At 41.7% G+C, this 22842-nt stretch overlaps 1 protein-coding gene across 2 annotated transcripts in view; it reads right to left on the bottom strand.

Annotated features, from left to right (window-relative positions):
* Positions 1-22842, bottom strand: part of suco (SUN domain containing ossification factor) — a 105890-nt gene that overhangs the window by 47593 nt on the left and 35455 nt on the right. The window contains exons 2-6 of one of the 2 annotated variants that reach the window (XM_038794969.1): positions 13686-13776; positions 13248-13364; positions 6904-7046; positions 5212-5343; positions 4848-5028 (exon numbers count right to left, since the gene is read on the bottom strand). In XM_038794969.1, the coding sequence (XP_038650897.1) occupies positions 4848-5028; positions 5212-5343; positions 6904-7046; positions 13248-13364; positions 13686-13776 (664 nt within the window). The remainder of the gene's footprint in view (positions 1-4847; positions 5029-5211; positions 5344-6903; positions 7047-13247; positions 13365-13685; positions 13777-22842) is intronic. The other variant, XM_038794970.1, reaches the window with a different exon arrangement.

Here is a 22842-nt window from a genome sequence, read left to right as displayed (position 1 = left end):
AATAACTGTAACACCCCCCAGACCGTATCAACGCATGTATCACATCCCCCCACCCCCAATAAACAACAAGAGAAGTTAAAAATAAATTTAAATTAAATAAACAAACAGCCATCGTCTCCCCCTCCTCTTTTCCCTCCCCCCTCCTCTTTTCCCTCCCCCCCCTCCCCTCCCCCTCACCCCCCTCTTTCCCCTACCCCCCCCTGGGTTACTGCTGCTACGGTCCCCGTACCCTATCGTTGAGCCAGAAAGTCAAGGAAAGGTTGCCACCGCCTAAAGAACCCTTGTATCGATCCTCAGGGCGAATTTGACCTTCTCTAGCTTAATAAAACCCTCCATGTCATTGATCCAGGTCTCCACGCTTGGGGGGCCTCGCATCTTTCCATTGTAGCAAGATCCTTTGCCGGGCTACTAGGGACACAAAGGCCAGCACACCGGCCTCTTTCGCCTCCTGCACTCCCGGCTCCGCCCCCACCCCAAAAATCGCGAGTCCCCATCCTGGCTTGACCCTGGATCCCACCATCCTCGCCACCCCCTTCCAGAACTCCTCCAGTGCCGGGCATGCCCAGAACATATGGGCATGGTTCGCTAGACTCCCCGAGCACCTGACACACCAGTCTTCACCCCCAAAGAACCTACTCATCCTTGTCCCAGTCATGTGGGCCCGGTGCAGCACCTTGAATTGGATGAGGCTAAGCCGCGCACACGTGGAGGAAGAATTAACCCTCTCCAGGGCATCAGCCCATGTCCCGTCTTCGATCTGTTCCCCCAGTTCCCCCTCCCACTTAGCTTTCAGCTCCTCTACTGACGCCTCCTCCACCTCCTGCATTACCTTGTAGATATCAGATATCTTCCACTCTCCGACCCAAACCCCCGAAAGTACCCTGTCACTCACCCCCCTCGCGGGAAGCGAAGGGAATCCCTCCACCTGCCGTCGAGAAAATGCCTTTCCCTGCAGATACCTGAACATGTTTCCCGGGGGGAGCCCAAATTTCTCCTCCAACTCCCCCAGGCTCGCAAACCTCCCACCAATAAACAGGTCCCTCAGCTGTCTGATGCCCGCTCTGTGCCAACCCTGAAATCCCCCATCAATGTTCCCCGGGACAAACCTATGGTTTCCCCCTTAACTGAGCCTCCATCGAGCCCCCCACTTCTCCCCTATGTCGCCTCCACTGCCCCCAAATCTTGAGGGTAGCCGCCACCACCGGACTCGTGGTATACCTCGTGGGAGGGAGCGGCCACGGCGCCGTTACCAAGGCCCCCAGGCTTGTATCTCCCCAGGACGCCCTCTCCATCCGTTTCCATGCTGCCCCCTCCATCACCCACTTGCGCACCATCGACACATTGGCCGCCCAATAATACCCAGAGAGATTGGGTAACGCCAGCCCCCCACCATCTCTACCCCGCTCCAAGAAGACCCTCTTCACCCTCGGGGTCCCATGCGCCCAAACAAAGCTCATGATGCTGCTGGTCACCCTTTTTAAAAAGGGCCCTAGGGATAAAGATGGGCAAACACTGGAAGAGGAACAAGAACCTCGGGAGAACCGTCATTTTGACGGACTGCACTCTACCCGCCAGCGATAGCGGCACCATGTCCCACCTTTTAAATTCCTCCTCCATCTGCTCCACCAGCCTGGTAAAATTAAGCTTATGGAGAGTCCCCCAACTCCTGGCCACCTGCACCCCCAGGTATCTGAAACTCTTCACTGCCCTCTTAAACGGGAGCCTCGCAATTCCCTCCTCCTGATCACCCGGGTGTACTACAAATACCTCGCTCTTGCCTAAATTTAACTTATAGCCCGAGAAGCCCCCAAATTCCGCTAATAGCTCCATCACCCCCGGCATTCCCCCTCTGGGTCCGCCACATACAACAGCAGGTCGTCCGCATACAGCGATACCCGATGTTCCTCCCCACCCCGCACCAGACCCCTCCATCGCCCCGACTCCCTCAACACCATAGCCAAAGGTTCAATCGCCAGTGCAAAGAGCAAGGGGGACAGGGGGCACCCCTGCCTGGTACCACGGTAGAGCCTAAAGTACTCCAATCTCCTTCCATTGGTAACTACACTCGCCATCGGAGCCACGTATAGCAGCCTCACCCATTTGATGAATCCCTCCCCAAATCCGAACCGCTCCAGCACCTCCCACAGGTACCCCCACTCAACTCTATCAAACGCTTTCTCTGCATCCAGCGCCACCACTATCTCCGCCTCCCCCTCCACTGCCAGCATCATGATAACATTTAGCAGTCTCCGCACATTCGTGTTGAGCTGCCGTCCCTTGACAAATCCTGTCTGATCTTCGTGCCACAGTCCTCTATCCTGGTGGCCAGGATCTTCGCCAGCAACTTTGCGTCTACATTGAGGAGCGAGATAGGCCTGTATGATCCACACTGCAAGAGGTCCTTATCCCGCTTCAGGATCAGAGAGGTAAGTGCCCGTGACATCGTCGGGGGCGAAGCCCCCCCCCTCCCATGCCTCATTGAAGGCTCGCACCAACAGGGGGCCCACCAGATCCGCATACTTTTTATAAAATTCCACCGGGAACCCATCCGGCCCCGGTGCCTTACCTGACTGCATTTGTCCAATCCCCCTGACTAGCTCCTCCAGCTCTATCGGCGCCCCCAGCCCCTCTACCAGCTCCTCTTGAACCCTTGGGAAACATAGCCTGTTCATGAAGCTCTCCATCCCCCCTCCGACTAGTACAGTCCCTCGTAGAAGTCCCTAAAAACCCCATTTACTTCTGTCCCCTTCTGCACTACATTCCCACCCTTATCCGTCACTCCACCAATTTCCCTAGCCGTATCTCGCCTACAGAGCTGATGCGCCAACATCCTGCTCGCCTTCTCCCCATACCACGCCCTGCGCCCTCCTCCACTGTGTCTCCGCCTTTCTGGTGGTCAACAAGTCAAATTTGGCCTGCAAACTACGCCGTTCCCCCAGCAACCCCTCCTCCGGTGCCTCCGCGTATCTCCTGTCCACATCCAGGAGCTCCCCCACCAGTCTCTCCCTCTCCTTCCTCTCCCTTCTTTCCCTGTGGGCCCGGATGGAGATCAGCTCCCCCCGGATCACTGCTTAGCCTCCCAGACCATGCCCACCCGGACCTCCCCCGTGTGGTCTTCTGAATTTCAAAGACGACTCAAAATCGTCCAGTAATAACAAAAGGTTTATTGAGTAACTATATAATTGCATGAGTTCTTTACTTTAACTTTGATACTAGTGATAAGGTTAACAAGATCTAACTACAATAACTATACACAACTCCATTAGCCATCTGAACTAGTCTGCTATTGCCCTGGTCAAAGTGCACCCAAAAGGAGAGAGAGACACTCAATGTGGTTGCCTTTTATACCCCTGCTGGCCCAGCCCTCTAGTGATTACACATTAACCCCTTGCGTACATGCACATAGGGATCACTACACCCTTGTCAATTAAAAAATTACTTAACTTGAACATGGCATGAAGTAGTGATAATTAAAGACAGTAATTATGGAAAAAAGTTGAAGTGGCAAACAGCTAGTTTTACAGTATTACTCCACGAGTTTGAATTGGATCGTTTCCCTGCAGTCACTTACTCCTTTTTACTGGTGTGTGTGGGTGGAATTGAATTTGGACTTGAAAATCAGAATGTTATGTCCTAAATATAACAAAAGCATCAGGAGCTGGAGATTCTGACTGATTGTATTATTTTTTCTATTCAGCATAATTCCATTGACATTGGTGTAACCAGTGCCAAACATGGAAGGAATGCCAAGCACAAATTCTACTTAGATCAACTCAAGTTTTTGCAAAATGATGTGCTCGCTTCGATAACACTGGACAGAAGTAGGTCCCATCAACAAAACTTGCCACTCTACCAGGGTTGAATCATCACTGCTGGGAGTTTCTGCTCATTGCACTTGTTTGCAAAACCTCCAAAACAGGAAAGTTTCAAATAATTTTAAATTTATCAAGAAACTCACTATTACACTCAACCCGACTAGAAAATAGGTTTAGTAGATCTTTATGTCGTTTTCAGTCATTTAAAATAGTTACTTGCTGGTGTCAAACTGACTTAAATGCTACGTGCAACAAACCCATTTTCATCTGTGTAACCAAACTTTATCAAGTAACGAGGGTTTTTTTTAAAAAAGCAATTCTGTTTCTTGAAAGAGGTTTTAAAATGATTCTTGATTGTACTGGCTCCCAGCAGATTGTGTATTCACTGACATGCAAAAAAGTTGAATGGACCAGAGGTGAACACTTCTCAAAAAGGTCAAATTGTTTGTCTGTGTTCACACTGGAACTACAAAAGCAGAAACTCGATCCTCACTTAAAAGTTTACAACTCTAATCATATTTTTCGATAATGTTTGCTCGCAGATTAATTAACCAAGTTGACAATGTCACAGACTCTCTCCAAGTCAAAAAACACAAGCAACTCTCTTCTTCAATCAAATATTTTAATTTAGAACCAATTTTACTCATGCTTCATTAATTTATTTTTGCAATTTCTTTACTGTTGAAGTGAGGACATAATTGCCAGCATTGACTGTTTTGCTCACTTTTCCAGTGCAACCAAACTATAACAGGCTGCCTGAAGCAAATTCATTGAACTCTGGGTACAGTTTTCTAAGAAAGTTGCCATTAAAAGTCCTGAATACTTTGTAGTTGCTCTACATTATATTTATAAAAAAGAAAACAAGGATACCGAACACATCTATTGTAAAAATAGACAACAATGTTTTCCAATTAATACAGCAAAGAACACTTGGTGAAACATTTAAGTCGACTCAAAGACTGGGAAATGGGCAAGCGTTATAAAACAAAACAAAAAAAAATCACAAATTTGTCAGACTGCACTAGTACTTGCCTCTGCCAGTTCTTCGTTCAGCAAGTCCTGTGATGCATTCAAAGTTCTCTCCTCTATTGCTGGCTTCTGTTCGTCAGCTTCAGGCACGATTGTCTTTGGAATTTCAGAAATCTCAGGCTCAGGTGTGCTTCCTTGGCCATTCGAAGAGGTTTTCCTACCATCACTAGGTTTCTCTGGAGGACTAAAAGTAAAAGAAAGCTCTTTAAATGCAACATACTACATGCCAAAACAATATTTTAGCCAAATTATTTTTCTGTTTTGTAACAGTGAACTTGTGCTTCTAATAATAATGAGAAGGAATCAGAGCATGAAAGCAATGCAGATCCATCACAGGAGAGAAAATAGAGGTCCGTTTGATACTCACCCTTCAGGTATGCTAACATAGGAGGGGGGCTTGCTTTGAGGAATAGCCTCAGTTTCCCCTCCGGCATCACAGTCAGCTTTTGACTGCTCATAGCTTAATATGGGAATATCATCACTGGAATTTTCTATTGCACTAGGAGAAAGAAATAATTATACTGTTTAACATATTGTTTCACTCAAAAGGAGCTTTCCTCCAACCTGTCTCGACTATTCTAAATTGGAAACGTAAAACAAACTATATATAATGCAAATACAAAGCTATACCAAAGACAATGAAACTAGTATTGCTATGTAAATCAAACTCGGTTTTTAAAAAATTGAGGGGTTGCTACAACCACAGCTGATGTTTTCCCGAGTAGGTCAGATCCCAGAAGGAAATCCGTGCATCTAATCATAAATCTTTTCTAACCCTCATACTTTGGAAAAGGAGGAAACCTCCAGGAACACCTTTAGGATTTTAAAAATTAAAATATTTATTCACAGAACAAAAAAAGTTAAGCACATAAGATTAAAGTTACACAAATAGTCTTGCAGAGCAATCCCCAAAAAAAACACTTGGTGAAAACACACAACTCCCTTAAAGATGTTTCACTATTAAATCTAGTAATATCATCCAAGACAAAGAACTGCTGTCACTTAAGTTATGCCAGATAACTCCTCCAACATTTCCACTTGTGATGGGGAAAATCCAAAAGAAAGGTTCAGAAACATGCTGCTTTTCTAAAAACAAATACCTTGACTCGGTGGCTGCGTTAAATTCACATCACCCCCAATCCCGACCTCAACACAACCAAACATTTTTCCTCAAATATCATTATCCCCTTTCATCTCAAATACCATTGCCCTCAAACACCCCTCTGAACTCAACTTTTCCAAATACGAGCATCTTCCATGTTTTTCTATTGCCTCCACTTGCGGGTCAATAAATTCAACATACCTTCCCCTTGTTTACTTATGGAACCATTGCAAGTTGTAAAAGTTCCTGGTCAGGTCATTTTCAAACGCACATTGGAAATTTAACAGCTGAAAAGCCATGCATTTACTTATCTCATGATGCAAATTTTAAATCCAAGCTCACCATAACGTCTCATTACAAATGCATGAATTCAACACCTTTACATTTTATCTTTGTTCCCACAGGTAAGCTGCCTTTATTAACCTCCCCAGTTTGATTAATCACACACCCAATACACCAAAATATTTTTTTAAATAGCATCACAAGAGGTAGAGATTTTCACTTTCATTCTGATTGCTTCTCATAGCATAAATCATACTGGCGTACTTCACAAGTCATACTTTGCCAAGAAACATCAACAATGTTAGCTCTCTGATCACATGACAATTATTTAGGCTATTTAGAGGAAACTTCACATTAAGTTGGATATTCAAATTTTTAAAGGAAAAAGTGATCAAATGGAAGTCAAGCCAGGTCATTGATTAAAATTTGACAAATATGAAATATAAATTACATAAAGCTGCTTATGTTTTTTATTTTTAAATTTATACATCCAAATCTCCGGTTATACTCCCAAATGGCGAGCTGATTTGCGATCTATGTTACATTTAAACAGTTCTGACTAGGTCATATCTACTATAGTATCTAATGTTACATGTCTAGCAGTTGTTAACAGTCTCACTGCAGCCAGTCCTGCATTCTTAGTGAACACATGGTAATTTAGAGTAGGACACTTGCCTATTCTGCAAGAATGAGGAGTTCTCTGAGGTAGTCGAACTGGAAATGTTATCAGTACTAGCAGCTATACTAGGAGGTTCCTCCAGTCCTACAGAAGGCTCCGGTCCAGGTTCAGGAAAATCAGACTGTTCAGTATTCACATGCTGCATATAAAGAAAAGTTTGTGTTAAAGGTCAAGTATTATTTAATAAGTAAGTAATTAATTAGGAGTCCAATATGGATGAAGTGTACACCTGGCACTTTCTTCAGTGCTGTTGCTACATAGCTGCTTTGTTGTACCAGCATTTTACTTAAAATTCTGATCAACAATTGTCTCTCAGCTTTTGCATTAATAACAGTCAGACCAGCAGTCCTCACTGCTATTGGTGTTTGGGAGTGGGAGGGGGGTTGATTTCTATTCATAGGAGCAGTTAAATGCAGAAATCTCAAAGCAGCTGTCAACGACACTGTTGCTCCACAGGGTAGGCTTGCAGTCCTCAATGATAGAAGCAGCGTTGAAAGAGCTTCAACAGTATGAATTGGTGTGTGTGCCCACCCACCTAGTTCTGCACCAAAAGTGGCAGGAAAAACTGTTTTTTAAAGTACATAATAAGGTGACAATTACGGAGCAATCTCCCAGGCTTTGACAAATCAATTTTAAGTGTGGAATCGCATTCCTCAACTGAAATTTAGTGTTGAAAATTTACATTTTTCATCACTCACTTATCGCCCTTCACTTAATCTTTATTTCTTTGTCTGTATTTCACTTTCTGTACATTTAAATAGGAATTTATATTTCACACTCTGCTTCCTGGTTCGGACTCAATTGGTTTCTTGTTTCATTCCCCTTTAGAGGATGTCAAGCTTGAAAAGATGAAAAGTCGAAGAAACCAGGTAAAATGGGAATGGTGCTCCTTTGTGGCTAGCAGCAGAATTCAAGCTATAATAAACATTTGCTTCCATGGATGTGCATTTCAGCAACAATGGCAATTACACTGCAAAGCTTGCAAAATAAGGCAGTTCACCTGATATCTTAAAGATAACATTTGTACAGACAGGGGATTATTTATAACTATGAAATCTGAAGCTTTCCATTTTGAAAGATACTCCCTTCTTGGAATAGCAAAACATATTGAAATGTTATTTTTCCATCAACAAAATGACAGCATTGCACAGCTCTCATCTGATCTGATTCTTCTAGGTTTTACTTTTTTTAAAAATCTATATTTTTGAAAATGCACTGAAACGCCTACTTTGCCACAGCAATTCTATGTTAACATAGTAAAGCATTTCAACATGCTTCACAGGAGTATAATGAAATCAAAATTAAGGCAATGGAAAATAAGGATAGGTATTCTAGAAAAAGGCTACAATTGAGAGCCAATGCAGGACAAAGTGGGTGAATGGGACTTGGTGAAAGTTAGGATATGGGCAGCAGATTCTCAAATGGAATGACCTTTCTCAAGTATTAGCAAACAGGAGCAATGACTTGAAAGCAATGTGGATGGTTTTATGCAGAAGTTTCAGATCATCGAAATAGGAAAACAAGGAAGCTTACCAAGTTGTTTATGCCACGTCCCATGTGAAGAAGCATCAAATCATTATCTCTCAATGACCACAGTGGCTCTATGTTCCAAAACTTAAATTTAACCTCAGTCCTCACCTCTTTGCAGCAAGACTCCGTATTCACCTTTTCAGGCTTTAAAACCACTTTAAAAAACATTACTCTTCATATTTCAGCCTCTATATCATTCCCTCCTACCCTGCATTCCACCACTCATAGAAAAGCCCATTACCATCGCAGTATTAAGCTATGGGTTTCCTCCTACATCATTCTACTTCCCTTTCCACTTTTAAGAACCAGCTCAAAACAAAACTGCTGGATTGCCCACCAATTGCCTCCTCCTATTGCTGTGTCCAGTATTTTTATGTCTTTGTTTTCTTCTTTTGTACCATGTAACCACTTGGGGGCATTTTCTAAAAACAAAGTGTTAGTCTTGGGTGAACATTTACTAATTTAAATTGTTTGCAGCCCTAAAATATCTAAGTCCTTGCTCCGGTATATAGGATGGCCAATTGCAGAGTAAAAACTTGCAATATTTGATTCTCACCACTGCAGTTGTGCTCGCACAAAGTTATGGCCAATCTTTTTTACCTTGCCTCTCCTGGGAAGCAAAATAGAGATTGTGAAGTCCATACTCAATCTAATTCCACACAAGACTGTGGCTGGCTACAACTGGTGTCACAGGTTAAAGGACAGATTTCAAATTTATCATGCCATTCAGTAACCTTCAGTTCAGTCACAATATCTGTAGTTGCATAATTAGTACATACAACATTTATCAAAATTATTAAGTTACTTATACTGGCTCCCCAATGGCACAGTGAATCCTCAAACTTCTCATAGAAGAACTCCTGCTGGATGAGTACCAGATTGCTGCCAACCAAGATTTCCTACAGTAGCCAAACCGCCTCCCATCAGCTGCCGAGGCTCGTGTGAATAATAGACTTTTGTACAAGGTACAAGAGAATAATTCAAGATGTCGATGGAATACAAAACAAGAGTGCCTTCTGGAGGAGGAGTATAAAATGTCATAACACAAAAGAGTTTCATAAAACAATTGGTATAAAATTAAAAAGCAAATTATTAAACCCAAGGGACTATAACTAAGGAACACAAGCAGACAGTGTGCTGGATTCAGTGTTTGATCCCAGGAGACGGGTAGTTCATTCCAGGTCATCCATTGTCAAGGGAATGTGGTGACTAAGCATACTTTCTTCAATCTATAAGTAGCAACAGTAGTGCTCACCATTTAATATTTCACTGGCAAAATATTTTCACAACATTAATGAAAACAATCTGTCTGCTCCTCCTATAAATATTTCAGGAATTTAATCAGATATCATTTACTTCCCAAATCTGGCCAGAGTGTTCAGAATACAATGCATTTGCTTTTTACAGGGTGTTTAACTCTAGAACTGTATCAATGTCATCAAATGTTTTTATTCCCTCCCCTATTTCTCAAGATTCCTCAGGCAACAGGTGCTTGTGGAGATATTTCACTTGGCTGGTGGCATATCTACTCCTGTCACACAAAAAACAAGCTAGGAACAGGTGCTTTCAAATGATAGCAGGATGGGATTCAAAACTTACAAATGCCCGGCTAAGAAGTCAATTCTTTGCCTTTAGAGCTAATGAATTGCAAAATTAAAAATAGTGCATAATTCACAATGAACATACAAAAGCTAAAAATTGTAGGATATTAATGTTAGGATAGCAAATCACATTTGACTAAAATCTTCCCTGATAAGAAGATGTGCTTTTGCCAAATATTGGTTGGACTTTTAAAAAAAAAAAAGATTTTGAGACAGACGGAAGTGATTTCAAATCTACAGGAAGATGGAAGAATCCATTTATATAGAAACATAGAAAATAGGTGCAGCAGGCCATTCAGCCCCTTGAACCTGTCCAGCATTTAATATTGTGGCTGATCCTCTATCTCAGCGCCATACTCCCTCTCTCCCCATACCCTTGGAAGCCTCGTGTCTAGAAATCCATTTATTTCTTAAACATATTCAGTAATTTGGCCTGCAGTCTTCAGTGATTGAGAATTTCACAGGTTCACCATCCTCCAAGTGAAGAAATTTCTCGAATTTAGTCCTAAATTGTCCATATCCTGAGACTGTGAACCCTTCCATATCCTGAGACTGTGAACCCTTCCATATCCTGAGACTGTGAACCCTTCCATATCCTGAGACTGTGAACCCTTACATATGTATGTTTTATAGCAGCCTGGCAATTAATTTTCTATTTTTCCAAACTGTTTTCCATCTGTTCATTGAAGTCAAATGTTAGGAACGTCAGAGCTGGACAACAACAACAATGCATTTATATAGTACCCCTTGTGTAATAAACATTCAAAGGTGTTCCATTATTAGGAAATTAGGCCATGTGATCAAAATCATGGTCAAAGAAATAGGTTTTAAAGAAGGCAGAGAGGGGTTTAGAGAGGTAACTCCAGAGTCTGAGGCCTCAACATTTGAAGGCACAGCCACCAAAGGGAATCAGGAATGCACAACAGAATTGGAGAACACAGTTCTTGGAGGATTATAGGGCTGGACAATATTAGAAATAGGGAGTGGCGAGGCCCTGGAGGGATCTGAAAATAAGGACAATCATTTTAAAATTCAGGTTTTGCCAAACCAAGAGCCACTTTAAGTCATTGAACACAGAGTGGATGATGGGTGAATGGAACTTGCAGAGGTTAGGATGTGGGAAAGAAAAATTTTTCACATCTCTAAGTTAAAGTTTCATAAGTTGACACATCGTTGCTCTAAAATCTATCTGATCTTCACCTTCAAATACATTCCTGCTGCTGGCAAATCAAAACAACCTTTCTTCCAAACATATCAGTCAGATTTACACATCACTAGAAACATAACAAATCTGTAAATTACATTACAAACGATGGCTTTCCCAGGAATTTGCAAAGAACCCTTTTTATGACATTATATTATATATGGAGACAATCACAACGTTTGACAATAGAAAATGAACCATTCAAAAGTTAATTGCTTGGCAAAATACTTTGATTTTGTTTCTAAAATAACTTGATTATTGGAGAGCAATTAGAATTTTTTAAATGCGGGAGTCGGAAAGAAGTCACATGACCAAAATTTTTGTGCATTTGAAGCGCGTGCTTGGGGTAGAATATCGGCGTCAGAGGAGTGAAAGAGTGCTTCCTGGTTTTTTTCCTTCCATCAGAAGGCTGATCCTTTCCTCCCAAATTTAATTGAGTCTTTATTGCTGCAGTAGACAAAGATTTTAAAGACAGACTTCAATCCCTCAGCGCCTCCAGAAAAGAAAATACCAGCAATAATTTCAAACTGCCTCAGCCCTTGGATCCCATCTGTAAGCCAGACAAGGCAACAAGCTATAAACTTACATTTGTTTTTCTTATTTATGAATTGTAATTTAGCCAAATTTATTCTTCCCTACTCTGTAATCTGTATTGGTGCATGTAATTTTAGAATACGAGAATGAGCTTGTGTATGTGTTACAGAAGTCAGACGTATTTTTATATTTTACTTAAGTGGGTTTTTACAATAATAAAACTTTGTTAGACTCAAGAAAAGATCTTTGACTAGTTCTTCTTCAATCACAGTGTAAGATTTTGATACTATTACTTTTCAGGGTTCATTGTCGGTCTGAAGTAACATCCAAGAATCTTCTTTCAATCACTTTTTAACTAGTTCTGTTTAAATTCCTGGTATTTGGGATACTTTACAGGACGGCAATCATTTGTGAGAAATTACACAATGGATTTATGAATTTAAGTTAGACAAGAGTCTTGGTTTCAGCAGCTGTATGTAGTATGAATTGTACTGTGGGCAATTAAGAGTCTTTTTTAAAAATCAGCTTTGCAGAAATAGCTAAAAGGTAGCTTGAATTTAGGATGACACTATCTTGAAACAAAACCCAAGGATTGATTTATAACCATATCTGTAGGTTTAACGTCTGTATTAGAGGAAAACATTTCTTTCTGTTTTGACGTTACAGTAGGAAGTATGAACATTTGTTCTTAATAGCTTTAGATGTGGGCTTTGGTTAAAATATTTTGAAGATGTGATAGTTTGTAACTGCTCTGTATCTAAAGGAAGTTTATCATTTGTGCACAATAAAATCTCAGCTTTGGATGTGGGCTTTGGTTAAAATATTTTGAAGATGTGATAGTTTGTAACTGCTCTGTACCTAAAGAAGGTTTATCATTTGTTCACAATAAAATGTAAATTCTGGGGCCAGAGGTCAAGGGTTGGACATTTGTCTTTAATGTACATGACTAATTACAAAGGTAGAGCAACACCAGATGGCCTACACCTAAAGGCAATGGAAGATGTGAATTTGGACTATTGCTAAATAAGGGATTCTGGAATAATGAGAAATGGAGAGAAATTAAGAATTCCGAACATAGGGAATTTTAATTAGGGGGGTTTTATACCCTAACGCCCTAACATTTTACAACAGCATATATACATATATATTTTTTTATAAATTTAGAGTACCCAATTATTTTTTCCAATTAAGGGGCAATTTAGCGTGGCCAATCCACCTATTCTGCACATCTTTTGGGTTGTGGGGGTGAAACCCATGCAGACACGGGGAGAATGTGCAAACTCCTCACGGACAGTGACCTAGAGCCGGGATTCGAACCCGGGTCCTCGCGCCTTAGGCAACAATGCTAACCACTGTGCCACCGTGCTGCCCGACGACAGCATATATAACCAGTTAATTACACACTGAATTGGTAAGTATAACCTCTTAAACAAGGAGGAAACCTTTGATATCACCTCCAATTCCACCTCACCTGGTTATAACATACCTGATGGCTTGTTTTTAAGCTGTATTCTGGCAATGAATCTCCATGACCATTGGCGTCGGAAGTCTTCACATCTCCTGATTCACCGGTCACATCCTGCTGAGCCTAGATTAGCATATATAATAAACATAAATGCGGCTCAAATGAGTGCAGCTAGAGAAACCCGAATAAATTGTAGATTGCATAATTACATAATTTACTGCTGTGAAAAGTCAGAAGTCTGCAACAATTCATCCCACCCAATTACTATAACTTTTGAAACTGCACATGTAGCAGAGATGGGTTTATAAAGAGCAAAAATGCAGATCTTGGGCATTTTTTCTTTAAAGCAAGGAAGCATCGAGTATGAAAGTATTCTAGTGTTATAACAAGCCACTACGCAATTACAAACCTATTAAAAGTGTAATTTTAAATACAATTTCTAACCTTTTCTTCCAAGTGCTCATCTTGTGCAAAATTGGTTAGTGTCGAGGAACTTTCCTGCTGCACAGTACAACCTACGTGCCGATGAGGGCACCTGTATAGGAAAATAAATGTTTACGCTTATGGATAAGCACACCAAAAAAAAAAGTAATTTAGACATTCACTGAACAAGTCAACTTCTCAGTTAATATGGTTAGACCTTATATGGTTAAAGATATTCATATTTCACCCAAGTCGACAGTCTCTCTTTCTTCTTCTCTCCCCCCCCCCCCCCCCCCACCCACTCCCAAAAAATCCCAGCATGGAGTACAGCCAGCCCTCTGGAGTGTACCAAGTACATCCTTCCTTAGATTAAGAGACCAAAACTGCACAGTACTCCAGTCCCCATTCAATAAAGACCACAGTCCCCAGTTGCTTGCTGTACCCATAAGCTAACTTCGTTCCTTGTATTAGGATCCTGGAATTGCACTGAACAAAGTTTTAAAATGTCTTCCTATTTAGGCATTATTATGCTTTGTTATTCTTCCTACATAAGGTGAAGTATTAAGATTCGGAAACAAAAATGCCCATTTCTCAAGCAGCACTTAGTGTTGACTGAAGTCACACTGCAAAAATTTTTTAAAAAACATTAAATATAACAAAGGTTTGAGATTATGTCACGTGAAGCTATGCAATTAAGTGGGAGGAGGAGGAGGAAGAGAGAAAGAGAGAGAGAGAGAGAGAGAGAGAGAGAGAGAGAGAGAGAGAGAGAGAGAGAGAGAGAGAGAGAGAGAAAGAGAGAGGGAAAGAGAGAAAAGGAGAGAAAAGAGAGAGAGAAAAGGGAGGGAAAGAAAAGGGAGAGAGAGGAAAGAGAAAAGAGAAAGGAGAGAGAGAGAGAGAGAGAGAGAGAGAGAGAGAGAGAGAGAGAGCGAGAGCGAGAGGAGAGAGGAGAGAGAGAGACACACACAGAGCCCAAAGGCCAATTTCTTTACAATCTAGGATAGCGAAATCTATTCCATCTTGAATTATCTGTGCCGTACGCTAACAAACATGGACAATGGTAGATTTTACAGGAAAGCAAATTGGGGAATAAACTATCCTGCTATTTTGAATAATGCTTTAATTATACAGTAACAATGGGATGAAAGTTTCCAGACAGTCAACAGAGACTGGTGGGTTAAATAAGGATTAACACACAAAGCCCATGGCACTTTTGAAGCTGACGCGAATGTTTTCTAAATTCCTAAATATTACAAAAGTTTATTTTAGGATGTTTAAATCAGCAGATCCAAATACAGATGGGTTTCTTTCCAAGCAGAGAACACAGACAATGTGCATCTTTAGGAAATCTTGATCAAGTGCAGTCAGCAGACATGACAGATACAGAAAGCATGGCATTTGGAATGCTAGAGGGAGAAAAACATGACACAAAAATAGATTAACACTACACAAATGGCCTCATCAATTCTTTGTTTCTTATTCGTTCATGGGACGTGGGCATTGCAGGCTGGGCCAGCATTTATTGTCCATCCCTAAATCACCCACAATGCTGTGGATCTGGAGTCACATGTAGGCCAGACGAGGATGGCAGATTTCCTTCCCGAAAGGACATTAGTTAACCAGATAGATTTTTACAATCAACAATGGTTGCATGGTCATTAGACTTTTAGTTCAAAATTTTCACCACCTGCAGTGGCAGGATTTGAACCTGGGTCCCCAGAGGATTAGCCTGGGTCTCTGGTTTATTTGCCCAGTGAAAATGCCATGATGCCACCGCCTCCCCATGAAACGGTGTTAATATTTGCAAATAAAGGAATTATCATTTCCCCACTGCCCAGAGAAAAAAATTGGGAGATGGAATACTATTTTTATGTAAAAATTAGATGAAGAATTCCCAGACTTAATTGCTTCCATGATTTGAAGCTGATTCAAAACAACAAACTCAATCAAGCTTCAATTGTTTCAGGTTATGTTTTCTATCCCCTTGTGAAATCCAAGACAGTCTTAAAATTAAGTTTCAATTTACATTATCATGCATCTCCAAGAGTATTACTGTATTTACTTGAAATGCTTTTTACATTTTCAGAATCTGTTCTCTAATTGAGTTCCTTCACTTAGCTGGAATGGCAAGAAGCAAGCCTAATTGTGCTAGTCACTACACTAACCTACGGTCTGCAAAATTGGGTCGAGAAGGTGAACAAAAAAAGTGCAAACCGTGAGATAATTTTACATGATATTATTTCAGAACGTTAAACTCCCTTTACAGATGATTTTCAATTATTTTTGATAAACATGAATAAAGGAATGAAAGCAACCAATATTTTTCTACTTCAAAAAATGCAAACAGATTCACAACTGGTGAGTAACTTTTTGAAGTCTAAAGCATTTTTAAAGAAGAAAACTCACACCAAATTGATCTGATCACCTGAACTACTCTTGTTAACAAAGTTATGATCGAAAAGCAAGACAGTCACATTATCTAAAGTAACCCATAAACTTATTATTTTTAAATAAATTTAGAGTACCCAATTCATGTTTTCCAATTAAGGGGCAATTTAGCGTGGCTAAAGCCACGTGGCTGTGCGGAGTCTGCACGTCCTCCCCGTGTGTGCGTGGGTTTCCTCCGGGTGCTCCGGTTTCCTCCCACAGTCCAAAGATGTGCGGGTTAGGTGGATTGGCCATGCTAAATTGCCCGTAGTGTCCTAAAATGTAAGGTTAAGGGGGGGTTGTTGGGTTACGGGTATAGGGTGGATACGTGGGTTTGAGTAGGGTGATCATTGCTCGGCACAACATCGAGGGCCGAAGGGCCTGTTCTGTGCTGTACTGTTCTATGTTCTAATGCACCTAACCTGCACATCTTTTGGGTTGTGGGTGCAAAACCCACGCAAACACGGGGAGAATGTGCAAACTCCACACAGACAGTGACCCAGAGCCAGGATCGAACCTGGGACCTCGGTGCCATGAGGCAGCAATGCTAACCACTGCGCCGCCGTGCTGCCCCTGTAACCCATAAACATAAGATCAAGTCTTCTACAAATGCCAAGATTGAGCCACTAATAAAGTACTGAGATTTCACTTTTTATTATACAATTATATATTTCAGGTTATTGGCATAGTCACAAGCTTTTAAGCATTTTAGTACATTAATAGATGAGACAATATTAACTTTCTTTAATACTTCTCCATTAATAATAGAAGCCAGATCACAGAAAAATAATTCTACATGAACTTCAGGATTATGTTACTTGGTTTTATTAACAGCACCTGACAAAGACACAATTTTGAAGCTGAAAATTCAATGAACTGTAGTTAAACGGTTGTGGTATCAACCACAAATACATATTTAACAGGGCTTCACATCAGAACAGCAGTTTCTGCATTCATTCAATATAGTAGCTGCACAACCCAACAAAGTGGAGCACTGAAAATAAAATATTTGAACAGCACAACGCAGCAAGTGCCCGTCATAAAAATGCTTTAATATACAATTTGGTAAAGATACAGTAAACTTAACAGATTAAAATAAAAAGAACACAATCTCCCATTTAAAACCATTTGCAGTCAGCGATGCTACGGCACAAAGACCCTGCTGCAAATATATTCCAACTCCTGGAAGAAGGACCATTCCCAGATATACACTACTCATTCCCCTCATTGCTGCCAACAAGAGATCAGGAGGCCAAATGCATACTAAATCAAAGAAAGAAACTAATACAAACACCTTCATTTGGCAAATGCAAGCTAAATGCTTACTTTTAAAAAGGCATGACATGCTTTATTCCCATTTTAATAAAATGTTTTACTTTATACACATTGAAACAATCTTTCATAAGCAAGTTTACACTACAATGAAGAGAAACGAAAGCAAGTTAATCGGTGAGGGAGCTCTGGTACCTTTAATATAGTTTTAGCTTTATTTCACAAATCCGAGATGCCAAGAGAGAATATCAAACCAAGCTAGAGTCACAGACTCTCGGCGGTTGTGGCAAGGACTAAACAACGTAACGGGCTACAAAGCGAAGCCAAACAGTATCTCTGACAGCAGCGCACCCCTCCCCGATGAACTCAATGCATTCTATGCTCGGTTCGAGCAGGTAACCAACAATCCGCTGTTGAGTGCCCCAGCAGCCCATAATTCACCCATACCCACCATCACAGCTTCCGAAGTCAGATCGGCCTTCCTGAAAGTGAACCCTCTGAAGCGGCGGGCCCAGACGGGATCCCTGGTCGTGCACTCAGAGCCTGCGTGGACCAGCTGGCAGAGGTATTCGCGGACATCTTTAACCTGTCCCTACTCCACTCCGAGGTCCCCACCTGCTTCAAGAAGACCACCATTATACTGGTACCAAAGAAGAACCAGGCAACGTGCCTCAATGACTACCATCCGGTGGCTCTAACTTCAGTTGTAATGAAGTGCTTAGAGAGGTTGATCATGAAGCGCATCACCTCCATACTCCCAGAACGCCTTGATCCACTGCAATTCGCATACCGTTGCAACAGGTCCACATCAGACGCCATTTCCCTGGCTCTACATTCATCCCTAGAGCATCTCAAAACAAGGACTCCTACATCAGACTCCTATTTATTGACTACAGCTCCGCCTTCAACACCATAATCCCAGCCAAGCTCATATGAAAGCTCCAAAACCTAGGACTTGGCTTCCCACTCTGCAACTGGATCCTCGCTTTTCTGACCAACAGACCACAATAAGAATGAACAACAACACCTCCTCCACAATAGTCCTCAGTACCGGGGCTCCGCAAGGCTGCGTACTTAGCTCCCTACTCTACTCCCTGTACACACACGACTGCGTGGCAAAACTTGGTTCCAACTCCATCTACAAGTTTGCTGACGATGCGACCATAGTGGGTCGGATCTAGAATAACGATGAGTCGGAATACAGGAGGGAGATAGAGAATCTAGTGGAGTGGTGTAGCAACAACAATCTCTCCCTCAATGCCAGCAAAACTAAAGAGCTGGTCATTGACTTCAGGAAGCAAAGTACTGTACACACCCCTGTCAGCATCAACGGGGCCGAGGTGGAGATGGTTAGCAGTTTCAAATTCCTAGGGGTGCACATCTCCAAAAACCTGTCCTGGTCCACCCACATCTACGCTACCACCAAGAAAGCACAACAGCGCCTATACTTCCTCAGGAAACTAAGGAAATTTGGCATGTCCACATTAACCCTTACCAACTTCTACAGATGCACCATAGAAAGCATCCTATCGGGCTGCATCACAGCCTAGTATGGCAACTGCTCAGCCCAGGACCGCAAGAAACTTCAGAGAGTCGTGAACACCGCCCAGTCCATCACACGAACCTGCCTCCCATCCATTGACTCCATCTACACCTCCCGCTGCCTGGGGAATGCGGGCAGCATAATCAAAGATCCCTCCCACCCGGCTTACTCACTCTTCCAACTTCTTCCATCAGGCAGGAGATACAGAAGTCTGAGAACACTCACGAACAGACTCAAAACAGCTTCCTCCCCACTGTCACCAGACTCCTAAATTACCCTCTTATGGACTGACCCCATTAACACTACACCCTGTATGCTTCACCTGATGCCAGTGCTTATGTAGTTACATTGTATATGTTGTGTTGGCCTATTATGTATTTTCTTTCATTCCCTTTTCTTCCCATGCACTTAATGATCTGTTGAGCTGCTCGCAGAAAAATACTTTTCACGGTACCGCGGTACACGTGACAATCAACAAATTCAATCCAATCCAATGGACATGCATCTCCCCCAAGAAACTCTAATAAAGCTCCCTGTAAATCCTATGGATTAAAAACCATTACTTTCTATGTTTTCCCACTGCTCCTGGTTTCAGGTTCTAATTAACGTACTCAGGATTTAGGTTGTATGAATGCCGCCAACCATGCCGAGGGTAACAAATTCCTTCCCTGCTTAAAGAAAAAAAGATTCCACCAATATGGAAGGAAGACTTACGAATAGAATAGAACATTACAGCACAGTACAGGCCCTTCGGCCCTCAATGTCGCACCGACCTGTGAAACCAATCTAAAGGCCATCTCAATGGGTTCGATTCCCGGCTGGGTCACTGTCTGTGTGGAGTCTGCACGTCCTCCCCCTGTGTGCGTGGGTTTCCTCCGGGTGCTCCGGTTTCCTCCCACAGTCCAAAGATGTGCGGGTTAGGTGGATTGGCCATGCTAAATTGCCCGTAGTGTCCTAATAAAAGTAAGGTTAAGGGGGGGTTGTTGGGTTACGGGTATAGGGTGGATACGTGGGTTTGAGTAGGGTGATCATGGCTCGGCACAACATTGAGGGCCGAAGGGCCTGTTCTGTGCTGTACTGTTCTATGTTCTATGTTCTACACTATTCCATTATCATCCATATGTTTATCCAATGACCATTTAAATGCCCTTAATGTTGGCGAGTCCACTACTGTTGCAGGCAGGGCATTCCACACCCTTACTACTCTGAATAAAGAACCTACCTTTGACATCTGCCCTATGTCTATCACCCCTCATTTAAAGCTATGTCCCCTCGTGCTAGCCATCACCATCCGAGGAAAAGGCTCTCACTGTTATGGATCCGTCATTCATTGGTTTAATGAGCAAGGGCTTCTGACACTGTACTAAACCAAACAGGAACAGAGAGGTTCTTGGGCTGTTGCATGGTATATGCTATATTTCCATCTAGATAACATTGAGACAGCTGTAACTCTCATTTTCATGGGCTGGAGGGAAGGAACAGGTCATCAGAATTCTAACAAACTCTTAACAACACACTATCACTAAATAGTCAGTAGACAAAGCTGACTGGGTAGGACAGAAGTTCTCTCCTATTTTTAGTTGACATCTTACTTTCTTAATGAAACAAAAATGTACTGCCAACACTCAAGCACCATACAGGGGGCGACAAGGTGGCCCAGTGGTTAGTACTTCTGCCTCAGCGTGAAGGACCCGGGTTCAATCCCGGCCCCGGTCCACTGTCCGTGTGGAATTTGCACATGCTTCTCATGTCTGCGTGGATTTCACTCCCACAACCCAAAGATGTGCAGGGTAGGTTGATTGGCCACGCTAAATTGAATTGCCCCTCAATTGAAAATAATTGGGTACTTACATTTTTTTTTGAAAAGCACCATGTAATTGTATAAATAGGCTTTAAATTTTAATCATCTGATAAACAAACGTAACATACTTTTTTTTCAAACAGTACTGTAGCATGCTAGAATCAAGATAGAGGCATCATTGCAAAGAAAAAGTAGGCCGATCAGTCCCTCTAGCCTGTTCTGCCTTTCCTGCCTTTCAACCAGATCAAAGTATGTCTCAACTTCATTGATATGTATGTAGGTTTGGTATTGTTCACCACTCAACTGTACCCGGTTATATGGTTTCTAACAAATTCAATGTCATTGCACAGGTTTCATTTAAAAGTTACCAACTCAAAATGTTTTGACGCTAAAAACCGCAGCAAGTATTAGCTTGGGCAGCATGGTAGCACAGTGGTTAGCACTGTTGCTTCACAGCGCCAGGCCCGATTCCCAGCTTGGGTCACTGTCGGTGCGGAGTTTGCACGTTCTTCCCATGTCTACGTGGCTTTCCTCCGGATGCTCGGCGGAGTTTCCTTCCAAAAGTCCAGAAAGACATGCTTGTTAGGTGAATTGGACATTGTGAATTCTCTCTCTGTGTACCTGAACAGGCACCGAGTGTAGCAACTAGGGGATTTTCACAGTAACTTAATTGCAGTGTTAACGTAAGCCTACTTGTGACACTAATAACGATTATTGTATATCCTCTGAGAAAATAAACAAACTTCTATTTCCTGTTCCACTGCAACACACAGACGGAAGGAGGAAGAAAGTTTTTAAAACTAATTCTTGTATTTCCATTACAAAGTCAGAGTACAGTAAAGATTGTCAAAATTATGATAAAATAATTTTATCAATTCAAGTACCTTGTATAAATGGATCTTTTCCACAGCAAAAACACTAGAATTGCTGCAAATACCAGTGTAAACAAACAAGGTTTACAGCATTAGTTGTGTGCTCAAACATCATTCAAAATCATCACCTTCAAGAATGGAAGAAAAGGAAGAGAAAAAACAGAAAACTCTGCATATACTCAGCAGGTCTGGCTGACCATGAAACTAGACAGTTTTAAAAATCCATCCAAATGATTCACAGATACTCTTTAGAGAAGAAAATCTGCCATCTTCATCAAGTCTGGCCTACCTGCAATGCCAGATCCACAACCCTCCAAAACAGCTCAACAAGCCACTCTGTTGTATTCAGGAAGGCCACCACCATCTTCAAGTGGAACCAGGGGTCGGCAATAATTGTCAGTGATGCTTGTAACTCATGAATGAATAAAGGAACCATTGCCCAAGTAGGAGGAGTGGCAGGAGTGATAGCTATTAGTACAATGCAGTCAAAATATTAGCAATCTTTGATCAGAGGCTTCAAGAAAGTGGTGATCTTATACGGTGACCAAAAACTGACTGATGGATCTATATTTTGTTAATATATTTATGTATCGCCACATTATATATCAATTTTACAGAACTCGAGACTGAGTTTCTTGGGTGAAGTCAAGTAAAGCTCTATTTATGTCAGTTTCAAAGTCAATTCATCAAGTCAAATTTTATACGAATACAGAATCTAAAAGTGGTTTTCCCAACGCAAATACAGATGGTCGAGTTGAATTCAAGATACAATTTAGTTCGGGATAATTTATTCACAAATGCACAATACAAAAATGAAACAAAAGTAAATAGCTGTTTGCAAAGCAAAGTAGAAATAGGTTTCAAAGATTAGGTTAAAGATGAATTCAGAGAGCGAGAGAGAGAGAGAGAGAGAAAGATGATTTTGGAGAGCGCAAAAAAAGTTCTCTCTCTGTCTCATAAGGAAATCAATCTTTTTTAGGTTCTGTCCCCTTTCGGACTGTGATTGGGTTAAAATAGTTATTATTCATCTAATTGACTAAAATGTCTGTCTATTAAGTTTTACGAGCTAATATGCTATGGGGAAACTTCTCTATGTATCTATAATATGGTGTGAACGAACGTGTTTCCCACTATATTCTCCAGAACTGGGATGTTTGCCCAGTAATGAAAACAATGAGTCTATTCTGCAATGTGGATAGTCAGTTTGAATACAGACTTCCTGATCAGACTTCCTGATCAGATCTTTTCCCATGCTCTCAGCATTCT

Source organism: Scyliorhinus canicula, chromosome 4, assembly GCF_902713615.1.
Source record: "Scyliorhinus canicula chromosome 4, sScyCan1.1, whole genome shotgun sequence".
In the NCBI taxonomy this organism is placed as follows: Eukaryota; Metazoa; Chordata; class Chondrichthyes; order Carcharhiniformes; family Scyliorhinidae; genus Scyliorhinus; species Scyliorhinus canicula.
Note: the sequence above shows the minus strand (reverse complement) of the source record. Positions and strands in the feature narration are given on the sequence as shown.